Here is a 23,999-nt window from a genome sequence, read left to right as displayed (position 1 = left end):
CCACTCCCCAAAAAATACTAATGTGAATGGCTTGACTTATCTGACTAATCACAGCAGAGTATGCGAAAGTTGTGCAACACAGTGGGAGGGGTTTGTAATTGTGTTTTAAAGGTGTTTAAATTAGTAGTAAAAGTCTCTCATAGCTACTAATAAACACAAATAAGATAGCTAGTGATGCTAGCAACATCACCTCAATTATAAAACATCCTGTTCAAAGCCAAGACAAACTGACTTTTACAACAGCATTATGCCCATTTTTGCGAGGTGACAGCAGTGTGTAAATCGAGTAGCCACTCCTATCTCAGTTATTTATATTAAGATTTTGTATCGCATAAAATTGGTCAAAAGATAAAAAAAAAAAAAAAAAAAAGACACCCTGTGGTAAAATTACATTACGCTTATCTGCTCATGTTAAACTAATCCAATCTGACCATGGTTATACGTGGCATTATAAGTAGCATTGCTGGGTTAGCTAAATAATTAAAGGACCATTAAAGATTATATTTTCTATAGTTACTCATAACATGATTAGGATGAATCATCAGATATTAAGGAGACATAAGACCTTTAGCCAATATTTTCTGATTTGAACTGCGTGGTACATCATGGTAATCTATTTGGATTGTAGCCTCCTAATATCCACACTGCCATTTCTCCAGTCCCATTTCCACACTAAGGGTTGCCAGGTACGGAAAATGGTGGACAAACTGTGTGCTGTAGCCATGGAAACAGGCAAGCTGGCTATTTTTTTTCTGCTGAACAGGTAATCACTGGTCTTTAGTAAGGTTTCCTAACTTTAGCTGGGTAATTTATTACCACCACTAGCTTAGTAGAGTGCACATAGTGGAGAGTGAAATGTATATTTTCACTGTTCTGCTAAACTGTTGGTCAACCTGGCAACCCCTCATGTCCATTTCACACACACTTGTTCCTATTTATTTCTGATTGCTCCTTTATAAGGAAATTAAATTCCCTCATAAAACAAAACAGTACTGTGACTGCCACTAACAAACATTGTGTTCTTTTTTTATTGTCAGAGCATTATATTTACAGACAATATACTGCTACAAACATGCAAAATGTATGTCAAGAAATATAAGCATATACATAAAATATATATGTTTCCAAAATGAGTCTCTCTAATTCAGCTCTCTACTCCCACTGTCGACCTCTGGGTGGCAGTGTTGCCCAACAAATACAACATCCGGCATCACAGTATAGAAGGGAACACAGACCTCATTGCCTGGACTCATTTCATCTCTTACCAGATTAAAATAAATCCTTAATCACATTTTCCTTATTGAGTTTGCAGGGCTTTGTCCAGGACGTTATTTAAAACTCACTTAATCTGTGTTCAGTCCAGTAGGTGTGAATGGGGGAAATTGCCTGAATATAAATAGATGGAGGGGAACTCAAACGACCGAAGCGGAAGCAATCTGCAAACAGAGCATTCACTGTGGTGTCTATATTGTTTTTTTCCCTGTCAGCACAAAGAAATACCTTGCCGCATAAGAATAAATTGAAAAGCTGTGGGCGAGGACTTGCCCCTCTTTCGTTATCTTTGTTTTTGTTTTGGAAAATGGAATCGGTACAACCACTAGAAGAGGAAGAGCTAAATCTGAGTAATCTAATAGAAGCATGCATTTTGGAGATAAGAAATAAACAAAATAACGGCCAACTCTGTGGTTTGGCTCAGAGGACGGACTGCACTAACCCCATCCACTGCAGCGACTGTACTCTCACTAGTGTACTAACAGGCCAATTACAAAAAATGGGAAATACGGGGAAGTTGCGTTTGTGTTAACACAGCAAAACAAATGTTTCCGTTGTTGTTCTGTCATCGACGAAGGGGAAAGCTCACAAACAGAAGTGGATTAAGATTGCGAAGGTCTGTTTCACTGAAGTAATGGGAATTGATGAGGGTTATCTTGTTAAAATGAATTCTAATTAAGTGCTGTAGTGCGCCTTTTAATGAAGCATAGCCCGACTGAGAGTGAGAGCGCGGCAGTGAGAGCGGCGGGGACAGTGAGAGCTGTGGGGGCTGCAGTGCTCGCGGGAGGACGTGGCGCCCATGACAAACACGCACCTGGACTGTTTACTGACTCCTCTGCCGTCATCTGCATAAGAAGAGCCACCTGCTGCCGCTCCGACAGCGGGTACCCGGCCCGGATCCCTGGCATGCCCATCCCGAATGGCAGGCCTGGCTTCCTGGAGTTGGTGGGCTCCTTTTTAATGCGCTTCCGCTCCGGACCTTGCTTTTCTGTGGGGAGAGAAAGACGAGGGTGTGTTAGACCCAAAAACTGCATGAATGACAGGATTATGAGCGAGAGACGGGAGGAGGAGCAGGGCGATCAGAGCTCATACACAGAATACTGCTGCTGTCCAAACATTTTACAGCTTCTTTATTTTTCATATAATTTGAACGCTTTTCATAATGAATGGACCAATAGAATGGATCCATTATATATGTAAAATACATGTAATTTAACTTAAGATTAAATCTGCATTTGCTGCATTTTCTGGTTCTGAACAGCAACAATATTTAGGCAGAAATGCAGCAATATGCAAGTTTGGGGCCAATTTCAATATTCCATATAGGCCCAAGCACATATCATCCAATGATTTTATTTATACACTTGTGGAAACCGTAGAAATTGTGACTGAAGCAATGCAGTAAAATAAACATTAATAAACCTAATATATAACAGATGTTGTAGTGCTGTAGTTAAGCTATTAAATTAAAATGGACTAATTTAAACAACAAAGGCTTAAAATGGATAAAAGAAAATGCACAAATACGTAAGAAATAATAAAAAAAACACATGGAAAACAATGTATATATTTTTTTCATCAGCAATATTCGGAAGCAATTACAAGCTAATACCAACATTCCAAAATTATCGTCCATCCCTGATGCATTCTCTCTCCAATCCTGAACACTGGCTGTGCAGATAATTGGCATAATACTCAAGTGAAAAAAAGCAACACAATGGTGAGCTATTAGTTATAGTTGTCATTGTGTTAGTGTACAATGATAAAAAAAAGAATAAAAAACTGTAATACTGCCCACTTTTAAAGCATTGTAGCTAAACTGCAATCTATGTTCAACACTGATATCAATAAATGTGTTTATTTGATTGAATGAAGGTCATGACGTCAGCGTATAAAAATCATCAGGACAACTTCTAATGCCATTATACATTAATTTAATGAAGAATAGTGACAAGAGCCAACAAGTTGTGTAGTAACCAAAAACAGCTTCTTCCAGATGCTACTGTCAAATTGCTGTTTAATACAGACGTCATAAGGCATCATAATGGTTCATAATGGCCAATGGTTGAAATATTAGCATCATTGTTGAAATGTCAGCTCATGTGACGTTATACAATTAAGTTTTTAGCTTTACATACAATAGGTGCTTTGAAAATTTGTGGGATAAGTTACTAAAATTCAATGTCTGCTCTAATTTTGAAGCTTCAGATCGACCAATTTGACATTCCTCCAACGTTGGAGTCCAACGTCTTTCTGGCGCCAAATGAATGTTTTTCTGAGCATATCTTGAATTAAATCATCAGTGCTAAAAGAACACAGAATGTGGTTAGCCCTGATTAAATGTTTAACAGATTTTAAATAATATTATGATACACTATCAGATAGACAGTGAAAATATTTCCACATATCGTGATTAATCGTTTTCACCATATCGCCCAGCTTTGCTTATACAAGACCTAAACGTTGCCTCTAAAAAACAACTGATACTAGCAGCCACTAGCAGGTCATGTGCTCCATGCTGCTCCTTCATCCAATGGGATTGGTCAGAGCTTCTGAAAGTGAACTGGACTCCCAGGTGAATTCCCACTCTCTACTATTCAACCCCCACCCACCCCAGCCCTGCCACCCTCACAGCCACAGCCAGTCACAACCAGTCACAGTCTGAGAGCCTGCAGCAGCAGCAGCCGCCGCCATGCAGCAGGATTACCCAGCATCCCCCCTGGGAGGGAGGAGCACTCTGCTGCCAGTCTGGAGGTGGAGAGAGTATGAATGCATGTGTGTGTGTGTGTGTGTGTGTGTCAGTGTGTGGGTGTGTGTGTGTGTGTGTATTTCTTTAAGGGTGTGACTTGGCAGCCCGACAGTGATTACAAAATGGCCGGTGTTGGTTTCAGCGTGGCTAAGGCAAGGTCACCACGCAGACGAGGAGCTGGACAAAAGCAGCTGCTCTTCAAAGACACGCCCGTCAATTATTTTCAGCGTCTGGGTGTTAACACATCTCCCCCACAATGCACCGAGACGCTCTATTATACTGCTCTCACCCACGCTATCAGCTTACAGTGGAGAACAACAGGGAGACATCCTACGACCCTACAGTCTCAACACTGCCCTAATAACACACACACACACACAGCTTTAAAAGAAAAGAAAACACACACACACACACACATTAGGAATGTATCATACTGTATTTTAGACCATAGTATCAAAATAATATTTGATTCCATAGATTTCTGTTAGAAAACTCATTAGTCTCCACTGATTATACAGCATTCAAAAGGACCAACACAGATTAGGCACTGCAGTGATTAGCACTGATTAGCGAGCATGGTGGTGGTGTATGAGGTGTTAGTGTGTGTTGTGCTTCTAGTACAAGTGAATCAGACAGTGCAGCAGTGCTGCTGGAGTTTTTAAACACCTCAGTGTCACTGTAGGACTAAGAATACTCCACAAACACAGTCCTATGAGCAGCATCCTGTGCTCACTAATAAAGAAACAGAAGACGACCAACATAAACAGATTCAGAGCTTCTGTCTCTTAAACAAAGTGTTTAAAAACTCCAGCAGCACTGCTGCAGTATCTGATCCACCACCCAAATAATAATAGCTGCTCTGTGGTGTCTAATCAGTGTAGCACTACAAAGCGTCCTACATGATCAGTAAGGCTGAAAATAATGTATTATACATTTTAGGATGGGTGTAGAAACAAAGAGGTGGACATACTCCATCTTAAGCCTGATCAGTGTATTTGCTGTACAAGCTTTTATGATAGGAGTTCACATACATGACTAAATATTTAGTACAGATAAATTATTGTTTACAAAATAAACAAAAATGAACAGATTTTACTGTCTATTTGTTTCTGCTTAAAAATTGTAATTGCTCGACGAACATTTATTTTGTTACAGAAGTGTATTCCTGAAATTCCCGAAATATTTCAGCGTTTTGAGATACGGATATATTGTAAAAAATACCCTGAACCTACGGGTTGGGCGATATGGCCCTAAAATAATATCACAATATTTCATGGCATTTTCGCCATTTTTAGCACTACTCTTGGCAATATGACAAAACACTGAATAAAAAATTTTTTAAGAATACATTACTGCAACGAAATGAAAATTAAATATTATTGCACACATATTGCATACCCCTTACTAAGATATTAATGATATTCAAAATTGTTGACAATATTATTGCGTACGATACGATAGTACAGATAAGCAATGTGATATATAGCAATTTTTTTTTTATTTAGTAAGTTTACCGTTTATCCAATTGGAACCGTGAGATCTAGAGTTTCAAATTAACCAAAATTTCAGCAAACAATTTTTAATACATCAATACAGTGTTTTTGAGAATATCGTTTTGCAAAACTAAATATCATGGTACTTCAATATATTTTCTTATACCCCTCTCCCTAATACACACACCCACACACCACCAACACTACAGTCACTGCCAAGGAAAACAGTGAACTACAATAGACCCCATCATCTACATTTCAGCTCACGTCTAATCTATGCAAGATCTATGAGTCTGTGTGCTGTCTCTCCAAAGACACAGAACGCCTCAAGGCCACAAACATAATTCATATGGAGAGGAAACAAAGCAGCGGAGACGCTTCCGGTCACACAACTCTTTCCAGGGATTACTTTCCACAGTCGGGTCTGATGAACTTTCTCCGACATCTGTAAACCATTACGCTTAATGTACCCCCACCCATACACATACTCTATTACACACACACACACACATCTGCTGCTTAGACACATTCCTGTGCTTCAGACTCAACCTGCATGCGCTGCAGAAGCAGTCTAAACATGTTTTCAGGATCAAGAGAAGTGAAGGGAGTAAAACTTGCAGAGTTAGCTGATGCAGCCTTCACCCTGAGCGAGGCGCTGATCAGAAAAGCACAGCAGTAAAGAATTAGAGAGGCCATCATTTAGACCACATTCAGACCTTATTCACAGCTCATACTTCATAATCAGAGTGACTGACACCAACATGCCAAATGTCAATGAAACAAGAAATAATAGTGTGTCCCATGACTTCTGTCACATTCCATGGAAGCTAAAGAACGCTGAACTGAATTCAATAAAGATGTGCTTTCTGCCAATGACAAATCTAGACAGACAGCAATGCCTTCTATGACTTATATAGATACTACACACACAACAGCTTGGTTTGAACTGGGTAGCGTTCAACAATCCTCACCAGATAACACCTCCCAACTTACATACAGCTCTGGAAAAAAATAAGAGACCAGTTTCTGAATCAGTTTCTATGATTTTGCTATTTATAGGTATATGTTTAAGTAAAATGAATATTGTTGTTTTATTCCATAAACTACAGACAACATTTCTCCCAAATTTCAAATAAAAATTCTCATTTAGAGCATTTATTTGCAGAAAATGACAAAGGGTTGAAATACCAAAAAAGATGCAGAGCTTTCAGACCTCAAATAATGCACATAAAACAAGTTTAAATTCATAAAGTCTTAAGAGTTCAGAAATCAAGATTTGCTGGAATAACCTGTTTTGTATTCAAAGTTTTCATGCATCTTGGAATGTTCTCCTCCACCAGTCTTACACACTGCTTTTGGATAACTTTATGCTGCTTTACTCCTGGTGCAAAAATTCAAGCAGTTCAGTTTGGTTTGATGGCTTGTGATCATCCATCTTCTTTTTGATTATATTCCAGAGGATTTCAAATTGGTAAAATCAAAGAAAATCATTTTTAAGTGGTCTTTTTAAGTGTTTTTTCCAGAGCTGTACATGGTACATATAGGCGTTCCCAAGCTGTCCCATGAGGCATCACTTCACAATCAATTTACATCCAAATAACTGACTATTTGCATATCAGTGTATAGGAGAATTTAGAGTTAAGAGTATTGTCCAAGGACTCATAGGTATAGTGTAGTATGGATGGCTTGTTTTGGCTAGAATTGAACCTAGGCCTGACATGGCTTGGATCCAAATCATCATACAATATGCAGCAGATGCTGTGGTATCCTGGATGATTGCTATGGTGTTGCTAATGGTTGAAATGGTTGTTTGGGTATCCCAAGTGGTTTGCTATAGGTGTTACCAAGTGGTTGGTAGGCCCAGGTGGTTGCAATGGTGTTGCTAGCTAGCTAAGCAGATGCTAGATGGATGCAACAGTGCAGTGTAGCATGGTAAATGCTATGATATTTCAGACAGTTGCCATAATCTTGCTTAGTGGCTAGTAAGGAATCACAATGCAATCTCTGGTAGGTGGTTAATAAGGTGTCTCAGGTGGTTTGTTAGCCACATGCTTTGCAATGAGCAATTGCTTTGCAATCAAAATTAGGATTTTTGATATGTAACGTTCTGATGTTATATATTTGCCCCATCACCCACTCTTAGCGTGCACATTCACTCACATTTAATCCATTAACTGTATTAAAATATGGGCTCCAAACTCACAAGCTCACAACTAATGAGCTCTGCCACAATCCACAGAGATTACATACAACCCAATAAAAACAGCGGGTACAGAGAAAATGCCAAAACATTAAATCCACACATGCTGAATGCCAGTTCTGTGGAGAGGGAATCTAACACCACATGCAACACTAAACTTAAAACACAACCTAACTGCACAACAGAGCGCAAAACAAATACACATGTAAGGTACAATAATAACAGCAGCTAATGATTCGGAGAACCTGCTCAGTGCACCAGCCCAATCAAACCAGCACTCAAAGGCAAAAACAGTACGGCTCCAATTTATTTACGGAAGAGGTGGTGGTAATTTTCCCAGTATAATATCCTCAAATAACCATCATTAGTCTGGCGGAAAGTTCTGGGAGACGGCTCATCTGTTAAGCTGGACACACAATGACCTGAGGGGGTTAGTCTCAGTGAAGTAGACCTGATGACCCCTAATGAGTTCATCAATGAGAGGTTTCTATCTGCAACAAGTTCAACATGTAGATTAAATAAATTGTCTCCACTGGTTATTAATAGTAATTAAGTGATTAGTAAAAATCTGCCGATTGGTATTCAGCTCTAGTTCTATAACGATCGCTGTAATCAGTAATGATAATTATGAACTAATCAATCAATTCCTTTTTTTTAAAACAATTTCACAATAATAAATCATGCATATAATTTTTAATGTTCTAAGGGAATACACTGAACCTCGTATGTCCATTATTAATTATTATTACTGATAGTTACAAACAGCTTATTCACATTAATTCAAACATTGACATTGTCCAAAACATAATATAAATAAGCCAATATAACTTGCAATTAAAGCAGCTTGATATATTTTTTGAACACTGCCATCACAATTAAATCAAACATTATTACATAGCTACCAAAAGCAGAGTATATCGACCCATTATTACTTTTTTATTTTACTCTATTTTTGCCCCAACTATACTTTATGTATATGTATAGCTCAAGTATAATCTTAATAATGAGGAAATACTGTCCTAATATTATTGTAAAAATTAAAAAGTACAAAAATCACAGCAATGACTGTAGGCTTATTTCTATTTCTATCGCTATCAAAGGAAAAAAAAAAAACTTTTATTAAGGGTTTACCTTAAAAAGAACATGATACCACCAACACCAAATTTCAAGCAAATATTAATAAATTAATAAACATTTCTGTTTTCATCAAATTCAAAATGTGTGAATGTGAATTATGTGTGTGACTTACATTAATCAGGAATGTTTAAAACAGCAAAATGACCATACAACCCTACTGCGGATTTTCACCTTATTTCACCAATATCACATCAAGTGCACTCACTACATAGGGAACAAGTAGCCAGTTTGAGACACGACCTCTCTGAGTGAGCTAAACTTCAGACTAGAGGCGGCCAAAGCAGAAATGCAAGCCTTCCAAGACGAAAAGCCAACGGTTTGTGCAGTGAAGTGAGAAGGCATGGGCTGTGTGCCTGTAACCTAATCACTGCTGAAAACAGCACTCTTCCCATGCTGGCGAAACCCATCAGACCAGTGGAGCTGGATGGATAGGGGGGTGGACCAGGAAGGCCTGAGCAGACAGACACACACATAAAGACAGACAGACACAAAAACAGACAAAACACACAGCAAATAAACGAGACAATAGACTTGGATGACAGTTGCGCTACGGTTTGGTGGAATGCTGTATGGTGCTGTATGGCTCAGTGTATGCACAGTATGAGCTTTATACACTGAGCGTCTGCAGTGAGGGCTGAGCAGAATCTGGGTCAAGGGCTGGGGAAGGGGTGGGACTGAAGCCCTACTGAGGAGGGGGACTTCCCATAGCCAGGGCCAGGAAGAGCAACCTCTTTTACTGCGCATTTATAGAAGCAGCAGCAGCAGCAATAATCCCGGCACTCTCATAGGGCACTGGAGAGGAAGGAGTTAAGGTGTTGCAGAGGGAGGAAAAGAGAAGAAAAAGCAGAGGGAAAAAAGCTCCCCTCCAACTGAGATTTTCCCCCAAGTAGAAATCTGAAAGCACTCTTAGAGCAGCCTTCATCAGGGTTATATAACTCAGCCTGATTGGGCTGTTACTTCACCGGGGGAGAGCGAGCGACGGAAGGAACTCCAACAAGAAACAGCAAGAAAGAAAAAGAAATGAGAGAAAAGCCAGATAAGAGACGTATAAAAAATAACCGATATAGAGATACGATAATAAAAGCGCAAGGCACAGAATACGAACGAGAAAGGAGTGTGAGAGGAACACACCCCTCTTGAGCTGCCCATAGAAAACAGGAAATGAAGGCAGAAGAGGCAGGAAGTGCCCACAGGATGTTGTGTCACTGTTTTGTGTGCTGCAGATGAAAGAACAGACCGACAGAAGGGAGAAGACGAATAAAAGAAGAACATTACACAGGAGGCATGTGCTAACACATCACACTCACATACTGCTACTGTCACGCAAAGGCCTGGTACATCTCTACAACAGGTTTATTACAATGCATACACAAATATACATATATATGTGTGTAAGGGCCTGCCACAAAAAACACATTTTCAACTTATCAAACAATAAATGGATATGATCTCAATAATATTTGATAATCTGATTTGTGATAAGGTCTGTTGTGCTTATTTATGTTTGTTCACATATTTAACAGTGAACAGTGTTTTAGCCAGTCATGCAATAACAAATGCTTCAATAACTGTGACTCCATGCACACAGTATGGACTGCAGTAAAGGAGGAAAACAGCATAGATTTCCCAAACTATGATTGATTACAACATTGAAGTAACGTTGTAGTTTAAAAGGGAATAATTGCTTTTTTACGCTATTAAATTATTGTTGTGTCATTGTCATTTATTGATCTTAAAATGACAATAATATTGCTTATAGCAATAACTTTTAGAACTATATATTGTCCACAAATTAGGCAGTAGACAAAATAATAATAATAAAAAATATCCTTCACAAACACCTATAAAATCCCAACCCAGGTGGAGACAGTTACTCTCCAACAAAAGCAGGATAAACCCTTTTTAATACCCATGATTTCAGAAGAAGGGTCAATAAATAAAGCGTCCCAATACTTTTGTCCTAATCTTTGCCCTTGTTTTAAACACTATTCAAGCAAAACCCAAATGATCAATAGTATATATCATCACATATATATTATTATAATCAACAGATAAGTTAATTCGGACACATTATAAAGACCACCATATAATGATCGATTCACATGATTGAAAATGGTATTAAAAAAAAAAAAAAAAAAAAAAAAAAATGCAAAACTGAAGATGCAATATTTTTTGTATGACAGTGACAGGACGCAGTGCTCCCACACACACTGGGCGGCCATGGGTGCACACACTGACCTCCCCGCCATATACGGTCAGAGCAGAAGAGTGAATTATTCACCTCAGAGGGAGAAAGAAAGATTATAAAAACATTCCTCCCGCTGGAAACCTCACATCTGAGTAATTCTCCAAAAACAGAGCGCTTGGAACGCAAAGCCTGAAAGCTAAACTCTCCTCTGCTGTGCCTACAGCTAGCAGACACGTACTGAGTGTGTGTGTGTGTGTGTGTGTGTGTGTGTGTGTGCTTATGCCTGCCAGCATTAGCGTGGGCAGCAGTAGAGCAGTGAATATTACTGTCTCTGATAAGTCGGCCCACTCCCTCCAGCTTCAACCATAACAACCACTCCCTGCATCTCTCAAACGCAGTGTGTGCAGCGCTGGCTGGAGCGGCTGTGGGGTTACACAGCTCCATATTTCATACGGTGTGAGGAAAAAAAATTATATTGTGATTAAGGAACAGTATTTTGCTAGATACTGCAAATTAAACATAACTGAACACTATCTGGTTAAAATAAGATACTGTTATTAACTTTTCTGCATGCCTTGTAATATGCTAGAATACACTTTCTGACATCAAAATTTAGATTAAATCATCACAAATGTGCTTTTGAAAGGATAACAACATATAAAGCTGATATATAATTTAGTATATCAGTGTTTCCTTTTCTTCTGCAGGCAGGGCTGAATGGATCTGCACATGGAGGGCAGCTGCTCTGTGTTAGTATGGTTAGCTAACCGCACTTAAGGCAACGGAACTATTTAGCGGGAGGGATTAAAGATCTGCTGATTGGCTACACATTTGTGTCACCTTGTGCCACAAGTGATGTCGGACAAGGCCTGTTAGCACACATGCTAACACCACAGAGGGAGTGTTGGATGTGGCTAATTGCTAGCATGCTAACACTATAGCACTGATGTGGGACAAACAAGACCAGTAGCCAGTGAGCTAATAGTATGATAAAGATCTGGGACAAGCCTTTAGCAGACAAGCTAAAGCAGCCCTAGTGATGTTGAACAAAGCCTGTTAGCACACATGCTAACACCACAGACGCAGTGTTGCATGTGGCTTGTTGCTAGCTTACCAACGCTGTGGTACTGATGTGGGACAAAAGCAGTAGCCAGTAAGCTAACACCATGGAAAAGATGTTGGACAATCCTTTAGCAGACAAGCTAATGCTAGAGTAGTGATGTTGTACAATGCCTGTTAGCACACATGCTAACACCACAAAAGCAGTGTTGGATGTGGCTTGTTGCTAGCTTACCAACGCTGTGGTACGGATGTGGGATGGGACAAAAGCAGTAGCCAGTGAGCTAACACCATGGAAAAGATGTGGGACAAGCCTTTAGCAGACAAGCTAGTGATGTTGGACAAGGCCTGTTAGCAAACATGCTAACACCAAAGATGCAGTGTTGGATGTGGCTTGTTGCTAGCATGATAATGCTATGGTGCTGATGTGGGATAAGAACAGTAGTCCGTGAGCTAACACTGTGGTAGAGACATGGAACAAGTCTTTAGCATACATGCTAATGCCACAATAGCTAATACTGTGGTAAGATTACTCACTGGCATGCTAATGCTCCGGTAGTGGGGCAAGACCTGTTAGCACACATGCTAACACCACAGAAGCAGTGTTTGACGTGGCTTTCCAAGACCAGTAGCCAGTCATCTAACATTGTGGTAGAGATATGGGACAAGTCTTTAGCAGACAATTGTTGTTAGCATACATGCTAATGCCACAGTGGCTAACAACATGTTAACACTACAGTAGTGTTTCTGGACAAGAACAGAAGTCATAATAAATAAATAAATACATAAATAAATAAATAAAAACTAGCTATTTTTTTGTCCCTTCATTGCAAATGAATGGGTTTCAAATGCGCGTTCTAAACTATTGTACTTATGTTTGAACAATGCAATTTAAGGGCAGGCTCCCGAGAACAACTTATTAAAAACATTTGAACCTGCACTCATTTATTTGTTGTTTTATTTTCATCCCTAGCTCCTCACATTCACTTTCATTCATTTTTGCCTCCTACCAAATCACAATTTCATTTTTTCACCACAGCCATCAAATTTCATGTACTCCTTATAGGACAGGTCCCCAAGCTCTGGCCCTCAGCAATCATGACAAGTTATTTTTTTCATCCCGCAGTCCTCTTATTAACTCATTTTCATAAATGCACAAGCAATGGAGTTTCTGTTTTCTGACAGTAACCAAACTTTTTTAACTTCATCAGGGTAGGTCTGATGCACAATCATCTATTCATTGTTTTTCATCCCTTGTTCCTCCAACTTAATCCGTTTTTTCATCAGTACATACATTTTCTAATTTATATCAAATAAAATTATGGACCAACAAATTAATAACAGTGCTGTATTATTATAAGAGAGGAGGAGTGAATATCCTCCTGAGACCTGGATATATGCCTGACATTTTTAACTTTCTCCTAGCTATTTGGGATTACTAGGACCTAAGAAGTATAAAAGCTAAACTTTGTCCTTGTACAGGAAGTCTTTTTTTTTTTTTTTTGCAAAAAAAAAAAAAAAAAAAAAAAAAAACAGTGTCCTAATGTGGGGACAGTGGTTTATTTTAACATTTAAAAAAGACCCTTTCCATTTAGGATCAGAAGGACAAAATTAGTGCAACAACTAAATGTTAGCTTTCTACAAAAATAAAAGAAACTAATTTCAAACATAAAAAATGGAGGATAATTTTTACCTGGCCCATGTTTCTGTCTGGAATGGCTGTAAAAACCTTTCACTGGGCTTCCCGCCTATTGGTGCAGAGAAGCAGAAAAGTAATGTCCCCATATGAGAACACTGGGTCTCAACAGGATATAATAATAGGGGTGAAGGAAATGAAGTAAGACTGATAAAGAGAAAGGTAAGAATGTGTGAGATTCTATAGGCCTTCTGCATCCATCACAACAGAGCAGAGTAGCACTGAAGAACAGAGAGAGAGCGGGGGGAAAAACACCCCTGCAAAAACTACCAGTCAGATGAATTATGCATCTCAAATGGAGTCTTCCAGAAAATGAAAGGCAGGAGAGCGCGGCGCTGACAGCACAAGGCCTGCCGCTCTTTTTCCTCCACCATCACACGGTTCTCTCGGTCAGGAGGAGCCGGGATGCTGCTTATCTTCTGGAGCTCGGCTTCTTTACGTCAGAGACGCATTGTGTGTATGCCACTCCCACACCATCCTGCTACACTGGTTGCATAAGAACAGCCGTACAGTTACAGCGCGATGTGAGCACGCTCAGTGAGAACTGATCTCCGAGTCTGGCGTGGGCAGCACCATACACACACACACACACACATATATAATGGGCATATATGATGCAGTCTGCCTGAGGCAGCTTATCATATCTAGTAGATTATTAACTTTTACACTATATGTACAAACATTTTTGGACGCCGACCGCTCAACAAATTGAAAACCATATTAAAAAAACACATTATACATATTGCCAAAAGCTCTATGGAGCAGATACATAGCCATGAACCTCTTGGCACCATGCCTAGTGCCAGGCATGCTTTATCCAAAATTTATTGAATAGGATGAGTTGGGGATTTCTGGACAAGATGGGACTGTGACATCAACATCCTGACCTTTTAAGAACTTGTGTCGCTGAGTGCAATCAAATTCTCACAGCAGTGCTCTTCCAACATGTAGTAAAAAGTCTTCTCTGGACAGTAGAGACAGTTATGCCAACAAAAGTTGGTTACACTTATTTTAATTACCTTGTTTCAAGAAAAAGCAATAAAACTATCAGGCTTCACAACAAGGACAAAAGTGCTCAAGGACTCTTACTGATCTAGAGTGGTTTGCTTAGTCTGTCACCCACGTCAATACACTACACTACACTCTACACACTACACACTACAGGTGCTGGTCAACGAATTAGAATAATTTGAAATAGTGCAATCATGAAATTCTTTGAATGCATTTTTTGTGCAGAAAGCAAATCAGGTGTTCACCGCACCTGTCCTACTCGTTAGACTAATCACAGAACTCGTTACCTGGAAAAAAATTTGCTCAGCTGAGCTTTCCAAAAGGCCCATTTAGGCCATTTAACTGTGACACTGTTGTTTTATTGAATTAGAATAATGGAGAAACCGTTTCATTGAATTAGAATAAATGCTCGAATTTTTGTTTTCTGTGAAGAGTGTTCACTGTGCAGTATAAAGTCAGGGTTGAGTAGAATTTCTAAGTTGTAAAATCAATCATGGGTAAGCAGCGCGACCTCTCAACCGGAATAGTGGCTCAAATTCAAGCCCTTCGCCAACAAGGCTTGACCCAAACTAAAATTGCTGAGCAGCTCGGCATCAGCCAGTCTTCCGTCTGCAAAGCTCTCAAGAAAAACTGCAGCAAGCGCACCAACTGTTCCGGCGTCCGAAAAACTTCTGCTCGCGACAACAAGCAGCTGAGAAAGATCGCAGTCAGCAACCGGTTCAAGTCCACTTCCGAGCTCACCGACTTGTGGAACAAGCAAACCGGCGCTGACGTCTCCAGATCAACCACTTACCGTCGTCTGCGCGAACTCGGCTTCAAATCTCGCGTTCCAGCAGTAAAACTGATGCTGAACAAGAAACAAATGGAGAAACGGCTGAAGTGGGCCAAAGAACACGGCGAGTGGACTGCTGAAGACTGGCAGAAAGTGGTCTTCAGTGACGAATCACGCTTCTGCATCTCCTTCGGTGACCAAGGTCCTCGTGTCTGGCGTCGTGGTGGCGAAACCTACAACCACGAGTGCGTGAAAAGATCCGTCAAGTTTCCCCAGAGAGTTATGGTCTGGGGATGCATGTCCGCTCGAGGTGTAGGGAAACTCTGCTTCCTCAAGAAGACTGTCAATGCTGCCGTATATCAAGATGTTCTGGAAACGTTCCTGATTCCGACTGTTGAGGAACAGTTCGGCGAAGAAGACTTCATATTTAAACAGGATCTTGCACCGGCTCATGCGGCAAAGTCGACCAAAGATTGGTTCACTAAAAAACAGCTTGAAGTTTTGGCATGGCCGGCCAACTCGCCTGACCTCAATGTCATTGAAAACCTTTGGGCCATCGTCAAGCGGAAAATTCGCGACAGAAAGCCTACTACGCTGGACCAACTGAAGCAGAACATCGCCACTGCCTGGGAAGCTGTGAGTGCGGAAACTTGCGACAAGCTGGTCAAATCGATGCCGCGGAGACTTCAGGCAGTCATACAAGCCAAGGGGGCAGCCACAAAATACTGAGAAAGTGATGATTGTAATTATAATAAAAATTATTCTAATTCAATGAAACGGTTTCTCCATTATTCTAATTCAATAAAACAACAGTGTCACAGTTAAATGGCCTAAATGGGCCTTTTGGAAAGCTCAGCTGAGCAAATATTTTTCCAGGTAACGAGTTCTGTGATTAGTCTAACGAGTAGGACAGGTGCGGTGAACACCTGATTTGCTTTCTGCACAAAAAATGCATTCAAAGAATTTCATGATTGCACTATTTCAAATTATTCTAATTCGTTGACCAGCACCTGTACACTCTACACACTTCACTACACACTTCACTACACACTTCACTACACTACACACTTCACACTAATTTTTACAATCTTACAATTTTATTATTGTAAAAGTATTTTGTAAAGAAAAACCTAAAAAAAAAAAATACAAGTTTTTAAAAAGTAACAACTGAAAATCTTTGGAAATGGATTTTAATTTGTCAATTTTCAAAAGCTTTTGTCTGTAGTAAAACAGTATTAAAACTAGGGGTGGGCGATACGGCCGTCAAATAATATCACAATATTTTATGGTATTAGCGCGATAACGATACTCTTGGTGATATAACAAAAAAAAGAAATAAATACTCTACTGCGACAAAACAAAACTTACATTTTATTATTGTATACAATATAATATTGCACACCTCTAACTGAGATATTAAAAAATAAAAGACTTGTAAAAGATTTGTAACTCCTAATATCTCCATATATCCAGGATTAAAGTAAAATAAATGACTCTGGACAGATATAATCGTCTCTAGTAGGTATTCAATAGGAAATGAGAAATGTGTGAATTTTTCTTTTGCTTAAAACAGCAAAAAAGTAGAACCCTGATGTGATAATTAGGGGTGAATATTATGGCACGCTATTTCAGGGTATAATATCGTAAAAAATGTTGACTATATTATCGCGTACGATACGATATGGCACAACCCTAATTAGAACACTCTCTGCTGCAGCATTTACACTACACAGCACATTCACACTTTCATCATAATAACTAGAAAAATACACAGAAAACTCTGTAACTATTAATACTTTCCTTTAGAGAAATTACAGATGAAGCCAGAGAGCGGCGAGTACTGTTTCCTACACCTTGAAAAGACGTCTGGCTGACCCACATGGACACAGTTTTAGCCTTTAGCTTAGCTTAGCACTGCCCTAAGTCTCATGTTCATCAGTGAAGAAGAATTAGAGGTGTGTTGGATAAATAGCAGTAATAAGTAATAAACAAATATAATAATAAGTTGTCAGGGCCATACATCACTGCTACTAAAAAAATAAAACAATAAGGGTTGTTCTAAAACATTTGACTGGTAGTGTATGTAGGCACTGTGTAGCACAGTTAGCTAATAATCACAATGATGCTAGAAGTCAGAGCAGTAAGCTGCTGGTTTAGCTGCTTGGCTAAGCGCTGCTACAGTTAGAGACAGTTTTGCTGACTGAGTGTGCACACTTTCACTCTTACAGCTGCTCTTGATGTGGATGTCAGGGTGTAGGGCATTTAGAGGAAGTAGAGGAAGTGCTGGATTGAATTTTACAGAAGAAAAAAGAAATCATGTCATATGATGACAAACCTCTACTGAGAATTTTAAACATGATGACCTATATTAACCCAAAAGAGGTTAACTTATGGTGTGTGTATGTGTGTGTGTGTGTGTAAAGTTCCTAACAGCACTCTGTCCTTCACTTTAACTCATGAAATCAGAGAGTGACACTTGGTGAACATCCTGAGAGCATCACAGCAGTGTGTAAATCTCTGTTCGTTCATCTGACCTTATTTACTATCTGAATCTTTTAAAAGTGGATTTTTTGTGTCTACAGGTCTGTTCCAACCATTTTAATCATTCAAAAAAACACTTCTGGAACAAAATGTTAAAATACAAGGTATACAATTGGGTCATTTCAGTTACATTAGGATTTTAACATTATTATTTACAGTCATGTTCTCTTTACTAAAATAAAAAAAACATGAATTAGCTGCTCAATTCATTTAAAGCAGCACTAGGTAGGATTTCCTTGATTTTTGATTTTTTTTTAAATAAGTATAATTACAGCTTGAAACTCACTCTAGCTCTGCATTGAGGTGTAATAGGAGGAATAGCGGTGCTCTCGTGTCTGTGCCGGAGCTCCTCTGAGCTCAAACCAGACTCTAAGTTTTCCGAGGAGGCCGCGACCAACGCTGAGAGAACTGCGACCTGCTTTCCGACCTTTAGTTCTAACAGTTCTACAAGGACTACTGGTTCACTCTTTACAAACTAACATACAGACACACTGGCAGAAGTCTGTAAAAGCCAGAAAACAAGAAACTAAAATACGCTTGAAACATTTATTACACTCTACAACCGTAGGGGGAGCCCGTGAGCACAAAATCTCAATCCTACCTAGTGGAGCTTTAACAGATAACATTTTAGATTTTGGATCAATATTCAGAGTTGGGTCTGTGCTCTTATGGGTTAAGCCAGTTTGTGAATTAAGGGTGTTCGTATTTGTAGTTCAGTTAATTTGGTCTGAACTAAGCAAGAAAATCCTACGTTGTTACATTTTATCCCTGGATTGCATTGAATTTATATTGACATACAGCCTTAAAAATTACAATACAGATTTATTATACAATATATGGACACAACCTAAATCAAAACTGAGTTGAACTCAGTATAGCTAAATGTATTTTAAAAGTATCTTTTGTATGTTATATTAATTTAGTATACATCAATATTTTACATTACTATTCCAATTAGGTAGAGAAGTGTGTTAGCAGTGCTGTTGCTAATTGTACTGTACAGATCTGTTTGGTGGGAAATAGAGAAGTTCTATCTAAATTTTGTAACCCGGCTATATTAACACCCCGCTCTCGCTGCCTGGATTAATACATCATTCATATAAGCCCTGCGCTATTCGTTCACATTGAATACTTATGTTAGATCCTTAATGACGAGACCATCTCTAGTCTACTGTCTACTGTTTGTACTTGCTCTACCCTATGTTTTTTTTTTTTTTTTTGCAAATGTGTAGTGGTTACAAAACAGACGTATGGACATTATAACGTTACATTTCAATAAATCAGTGATCCTGGTCTTTTCCACTCAATTCTGATCCTTCAAAAAATTGTGAACGGACCCAATTTCCTTGATTTGTTAATTTGCTCGATTTGCTCAGAGGCTTTTATTTTGAGTGTGTATAGAAATAGAACAAGACTCTCAAGTTCTGCTTGTTTTGTGCACACCAGAGTTCAGAGAATGCAGCATCTAAATGAATTCATTTTGAGCCAAGATATCCGAACAGCATCAGAACATATAAACTGGTATTGTGTTGTCAGTATGTATACTGGATTTGTCTTATTTAGAGTGAGCTTAAACAGAACTGATGAGTCCAAGGGTGCACTGCTGATCATTCCAGATTGTTACATAATAAAAGCCAGACTCTCTCTCTCTGTACTCTCTGGTCAGAGAACGGCAATCTGGAGCAGGCGGTTTCTTTCTAACAGATGAAAGGAGTTTTCAGTTCATAATTAAACCCAGTAAAGACGCTCTAGCGCTGGAACACGTGTACAGAATGCTGGATTATTAGTCAGTGGTGGGTGTGTCCACGAGTGCCAGTGGTGTATATGGTGCAAAGGTTACGGAGGCTTGAACTGGCAGATATCCCACTGGGAGAGGAAGCAAAGAGAGGTAAACAAGACCCCACACACATACACTAACACAAACACACACACACACACACATGTATCATGACTCAAAGAGCCAATCAGGGCTGAGACAAGGAACTGTGCCAAGTATTGCAAAAATCCCACAGAGGACTGACAATGACTCGGCATTACAAACAGACCAGAAACAGTGGGACGGGACAAATATTGACTGTACTGACTAATAAAAAGGGCACAAATCACCCAGGCTTAGAGCTGGCCAAAAGAGAAAAAATATATTACGATAGATATTTTCACAACACACATTTATCACAGCTTTTTAATGACTTTTAAAGCAGAGATTATTAATTTGAACTGATTTTTGCTGCACATCATCCATTAAAACAGGATTTTTAAAGCATACGGTCAATATTATAAGACAATGCATCACAATACGATAAATTATCATCATATTGCCCAGCTCTACTAGGGCTGTGCATTGGCAAGAAGCTGGCTAAACAATACCCATCATGATACATGGAATTCAATTCGACATGTTACACTATATTGTGATACTGCAAGCTGTAAATCAAATGTTATGAAAACTGTCATAGTATAAAAAATGCACAATTTTAATGCATAAAATCTGAGGTTCACATTTTCTGCTATCTACTGATCATGTTTTAAACATAAGACAAAATGATCCATATCTGCCACCAATCTTTACAAATAATCTATTGAAGTCTAACAGCCCTGTATTTTTACACAATTAAAGTGATGCAGTGCTTATTACAAGGTAAGCAAGTGAGTGAAAGCACAAGGTAAGGTAGTGTGTTTCTAATAAAGTGACCAGTGAATGAAAGCACAATGTTGGGCTAGTGTGTTTCTAATAAAGTGGCCAGTGAGTGAAAGCACAATGTTGGGCTAGTGTGTTTCTAATAAAGTGGCCAGTGAGTGAAAGCAGAAGGTATGGTATGTGTTTCTAATAAAGAGGCCAGTGAGTAAAAGCACAATGTTGCGGCTGGGGTTTCTAATAAAGTGGTCAGTGATTGAAACCACAAGGTAAAGTTGGGGGTTTCTAATAAAGTGTCCAGTGAATAAAAGCACAATGTTGGGGTGTGTGTTTCTAATAAAGTGGCCAGTGAGTAAAAGCACAATGTTGGGGTATGTGTTTCTAATAAAGTGGCCACAGTGAATGAATGCACAAGGTAAGGTTTGGGGTTTCTAATAAAGTGGCCAGAGTGTGGAAGCACAAGGTAATGTAAGTGTTTCTGATAAACTGGCCAGTAAGAAGAAACACTAGTAGGTGTTTTTAATGCAGCGACCAGTGAGTGAAAGCACAAGATAAAATAGCAGGGTTTCTAATAAAGTGGCCAGCGAGTAAAAGCACAAGGTTGGGGATATGTGTTTCTAATAAAGTGGCCAGGGAGTGAAAGCACAAGGTAAGGTTAGGGGTTTCTAATAAAGTGGCCCGCAAGAAAAATAAATAGGTAAAGTAGGTGTTTCTAATAAAGTGGCCACAGTGAGTGAAAGCACAAGGTAAGGTAGGGGGGGTTTCTAATAAAGTGGCCAGTGACTGAAACCACAAGGTATGGTTATGTAGGTGCTTCTAATAAAAAGGCCAGTGAGGAGAAACACAAGGTAAAGTAGGAGTTTCTGATAGTGTGTGAAAGTGGCCTGTAAGTGAAAGTGTTTCTGATAAAGTGGCCAAATTAACACTGTAAGTGTGTAACTAAATAAAACACCAGTTCCCAGTTTGGAGTGGGGCGGTCTGCATCATGTGACTCCCGGTCTGAAAAGCAGCTGCAGCCACAAAGGTACACAAAGAGGTGTGAACCTGGGCGTCTGCAGCGTCAGAACTGCAGTAAAAGAGAGGAGGAAATGTAACGGACGTAAAAGCTCAATAACGTCTTATTATTGTGAATGAATGGCTGATGCGCATGCACACACTTTCACACAGACACACACTCACACACATACATACATACACCATACACACACAGTGAAAATATGAGTGCATAATCTAGCACAATGGCATAATTTGAGCAGAGAAAGGCAGTGAAAGTGACAGACAGTAGGGCAGTGAAAAGGTGGAGGGGGCAGCACCACCCCCCATTAGCATTAGCATGACAATGAGCACTCTAGGCATTGTCTGAAGACTGGGGGGAAAAAAGGGAAGATTTTACGCTTAACGGCCAAGCCACACAAAATAGGGGGAGTGCCAACGGCCTGATAAAAGGTTAGAGAGGGTGATCTCTGCCTGGAGGAGCAACGAAACCAGGAAAAAACATACAGCCAAGATATTCAGGAACCATTTTTTAAAGCAGCAATCTTGTCAACAAACTGGTACAGCTTTTCACCCACCTGATGCACAGGCTGGGAGGGCATTAGGATAACAAGATCAAGATATCTATCAGGTCAATTGAAATAAAACTGCTTTTTAGACGTAAAACAAAATCTAAAAAATAATCAGTAAATTAATATATGGTCACAAATATGCACAACCAACATAAACAAAAACAAAGAAACTCCAAACATGCTGCTTAGAATGTCCCCTATAGTGCTATACATATACACAGGCAACATTTGTAATGTATTTACAGGTATTAGCAGGAAATAAAACAAGCATTTCTCCAAACAAGAAAACTAGAAACCTTAAGAAAAAGAAAGAAAAGCCTAAAATCAGGATCTACTAGAATATTTATAGTCTTCCTCCAAATTAATAGCCTCACCAGGAATTTAGATCAAGTGAGAAAATTCTGCTTTGTTCAAATATATTTACATGTACAGTAGTTAAGACATTCCATATAACCCATACCAAAACATCAGCACAAATAAGAAACTCCAAAACTTGTTGATAAGAATGGCCTCTATACTGTTACACAGTGCACAAGCTCTTAAAATCAATAAACAAATAAATAGATAATTTAATATATGAATGAATAAATACAGCCAAACCTTTCTACCAATGTTCCTACTTAAGCTTTAAGCCAGTATGTGTTGGTATGTCCCATAGCTTTCATCTTAATCCATTCAGATAAAGTTAGCTATCAGGCTAACTGAGAAAAATCCAGATCAAGAGTAATTACTGAATTATTCTACAGTCTCAAATGTGAAAAATAAACATAAACACAAATAAAGAACCCACAAACACATATCTCAGACAGACTGCTACACAATAAACAAGCAAAAGAAATAAAACAAGCAGGCTTCATTTCTCCAAGCAAGAAACTAGCCAGAAAACTGGACAACTGGAGCAATTAAATCAAGATATACTGGAATTGTTCAATAGCTGTTCTTCTAATGGTTGAGCATTTGGACCAAGCTAGCTATCTGGCTAATTGAAAAAATACTGACTTGTGCAAATAGAAAACAAAAGAAAAGAAAAGAAAACAACAAAAAATAGTCAAAATACATGTACAAACAGCACCAAAACATTAGCACATGCTGTTTAGAGTTTAGCCTACACTGCTATACTTCTTCAGTATACAGTTATTTTAATGCATTTACAATTATTAGCAAGAAAAAAAGAACAAGCAGTGATAATTTCTCAACAGCAAACTGGAAAACTTAAATAGGAAAAAAGCCTAAAATCAGGATCTGAATGTCCCACAGCTTTACTCCTAATTCACAGGCTGATTGGGCAGCTGGATCAAGCTAGCTAGCTATCTGGCTAATTGGAGAAATTCTGCTATAAGAGCATGGGTAGCAAACTTTTAGTGTAGAACTTTTAGCAAGAAATGAAAAAAAAAGCAGTCATAATTTCTCCAATCACTAAACTAACCAGCAAACTGGAAAACCTGAGCTTTAAAAAAAAAGGCTAAAATCAGGATCTACTGGAATGTCCCACACTTTTCCTCCTAATCTACAGGCTGGTTGGGCAGCTGAATCAAGCTAGCTATCTGGCTAATTGAGGAAATGCTGCTATAAGTGCATGTATAGCAAGTTTTTAGTATAGAACTTTAAGCAAGAAATTAAAAAAGCAGTCATAATTCCTCAATCAGCAAACTATGCATAGCAATCTTTTAGCATATAACTT

The 23,999-nt window shown here is 39.0% G+C and overlaps 1 protein-coding gene across 1 annotated transcript in view; it reads right to left on the bottom strand.

Annotated features, from left to right (window-relative positions):
- Positions 1–23,999, bottom strand: part of ankrd11 (ankyrin repeat domain 11) — a 214,921-nt gene that overhangs the window by 11,417 nt on the left and 179,505 nt on the right. The window contains exon 5 of the mRNA XM_007230069.4: positions 2,087–2,260. Within this exon, the coding sequence (XP_007230131.3) occupies positions 2,087–2,260 (174 nt within the window). The remainder of the gene's footprint in view (positions 1–2,086; positions 2,261–23,999) is intronic.

This window comes from Astyanax mexicanus, chromosome 23, assembly GCF_023375975.1.
Source record: "Astyanax mexicanus isolate ESR-SI-001 chromosome 23, AstMex3_surface, whole genome shotgun sequence".
Classification (NCBI taxonomy): Eukaryota; Metazoa; Chordata; class Actinopteri; order Characiformes; family Acestrorhamphidae; genus Astyanax; species Astyanax mexicanus.
Note: the sequence above shows the minus strand (reverse complement) of the source record. Positions and strands in the feature narration are given on the sequence as shown.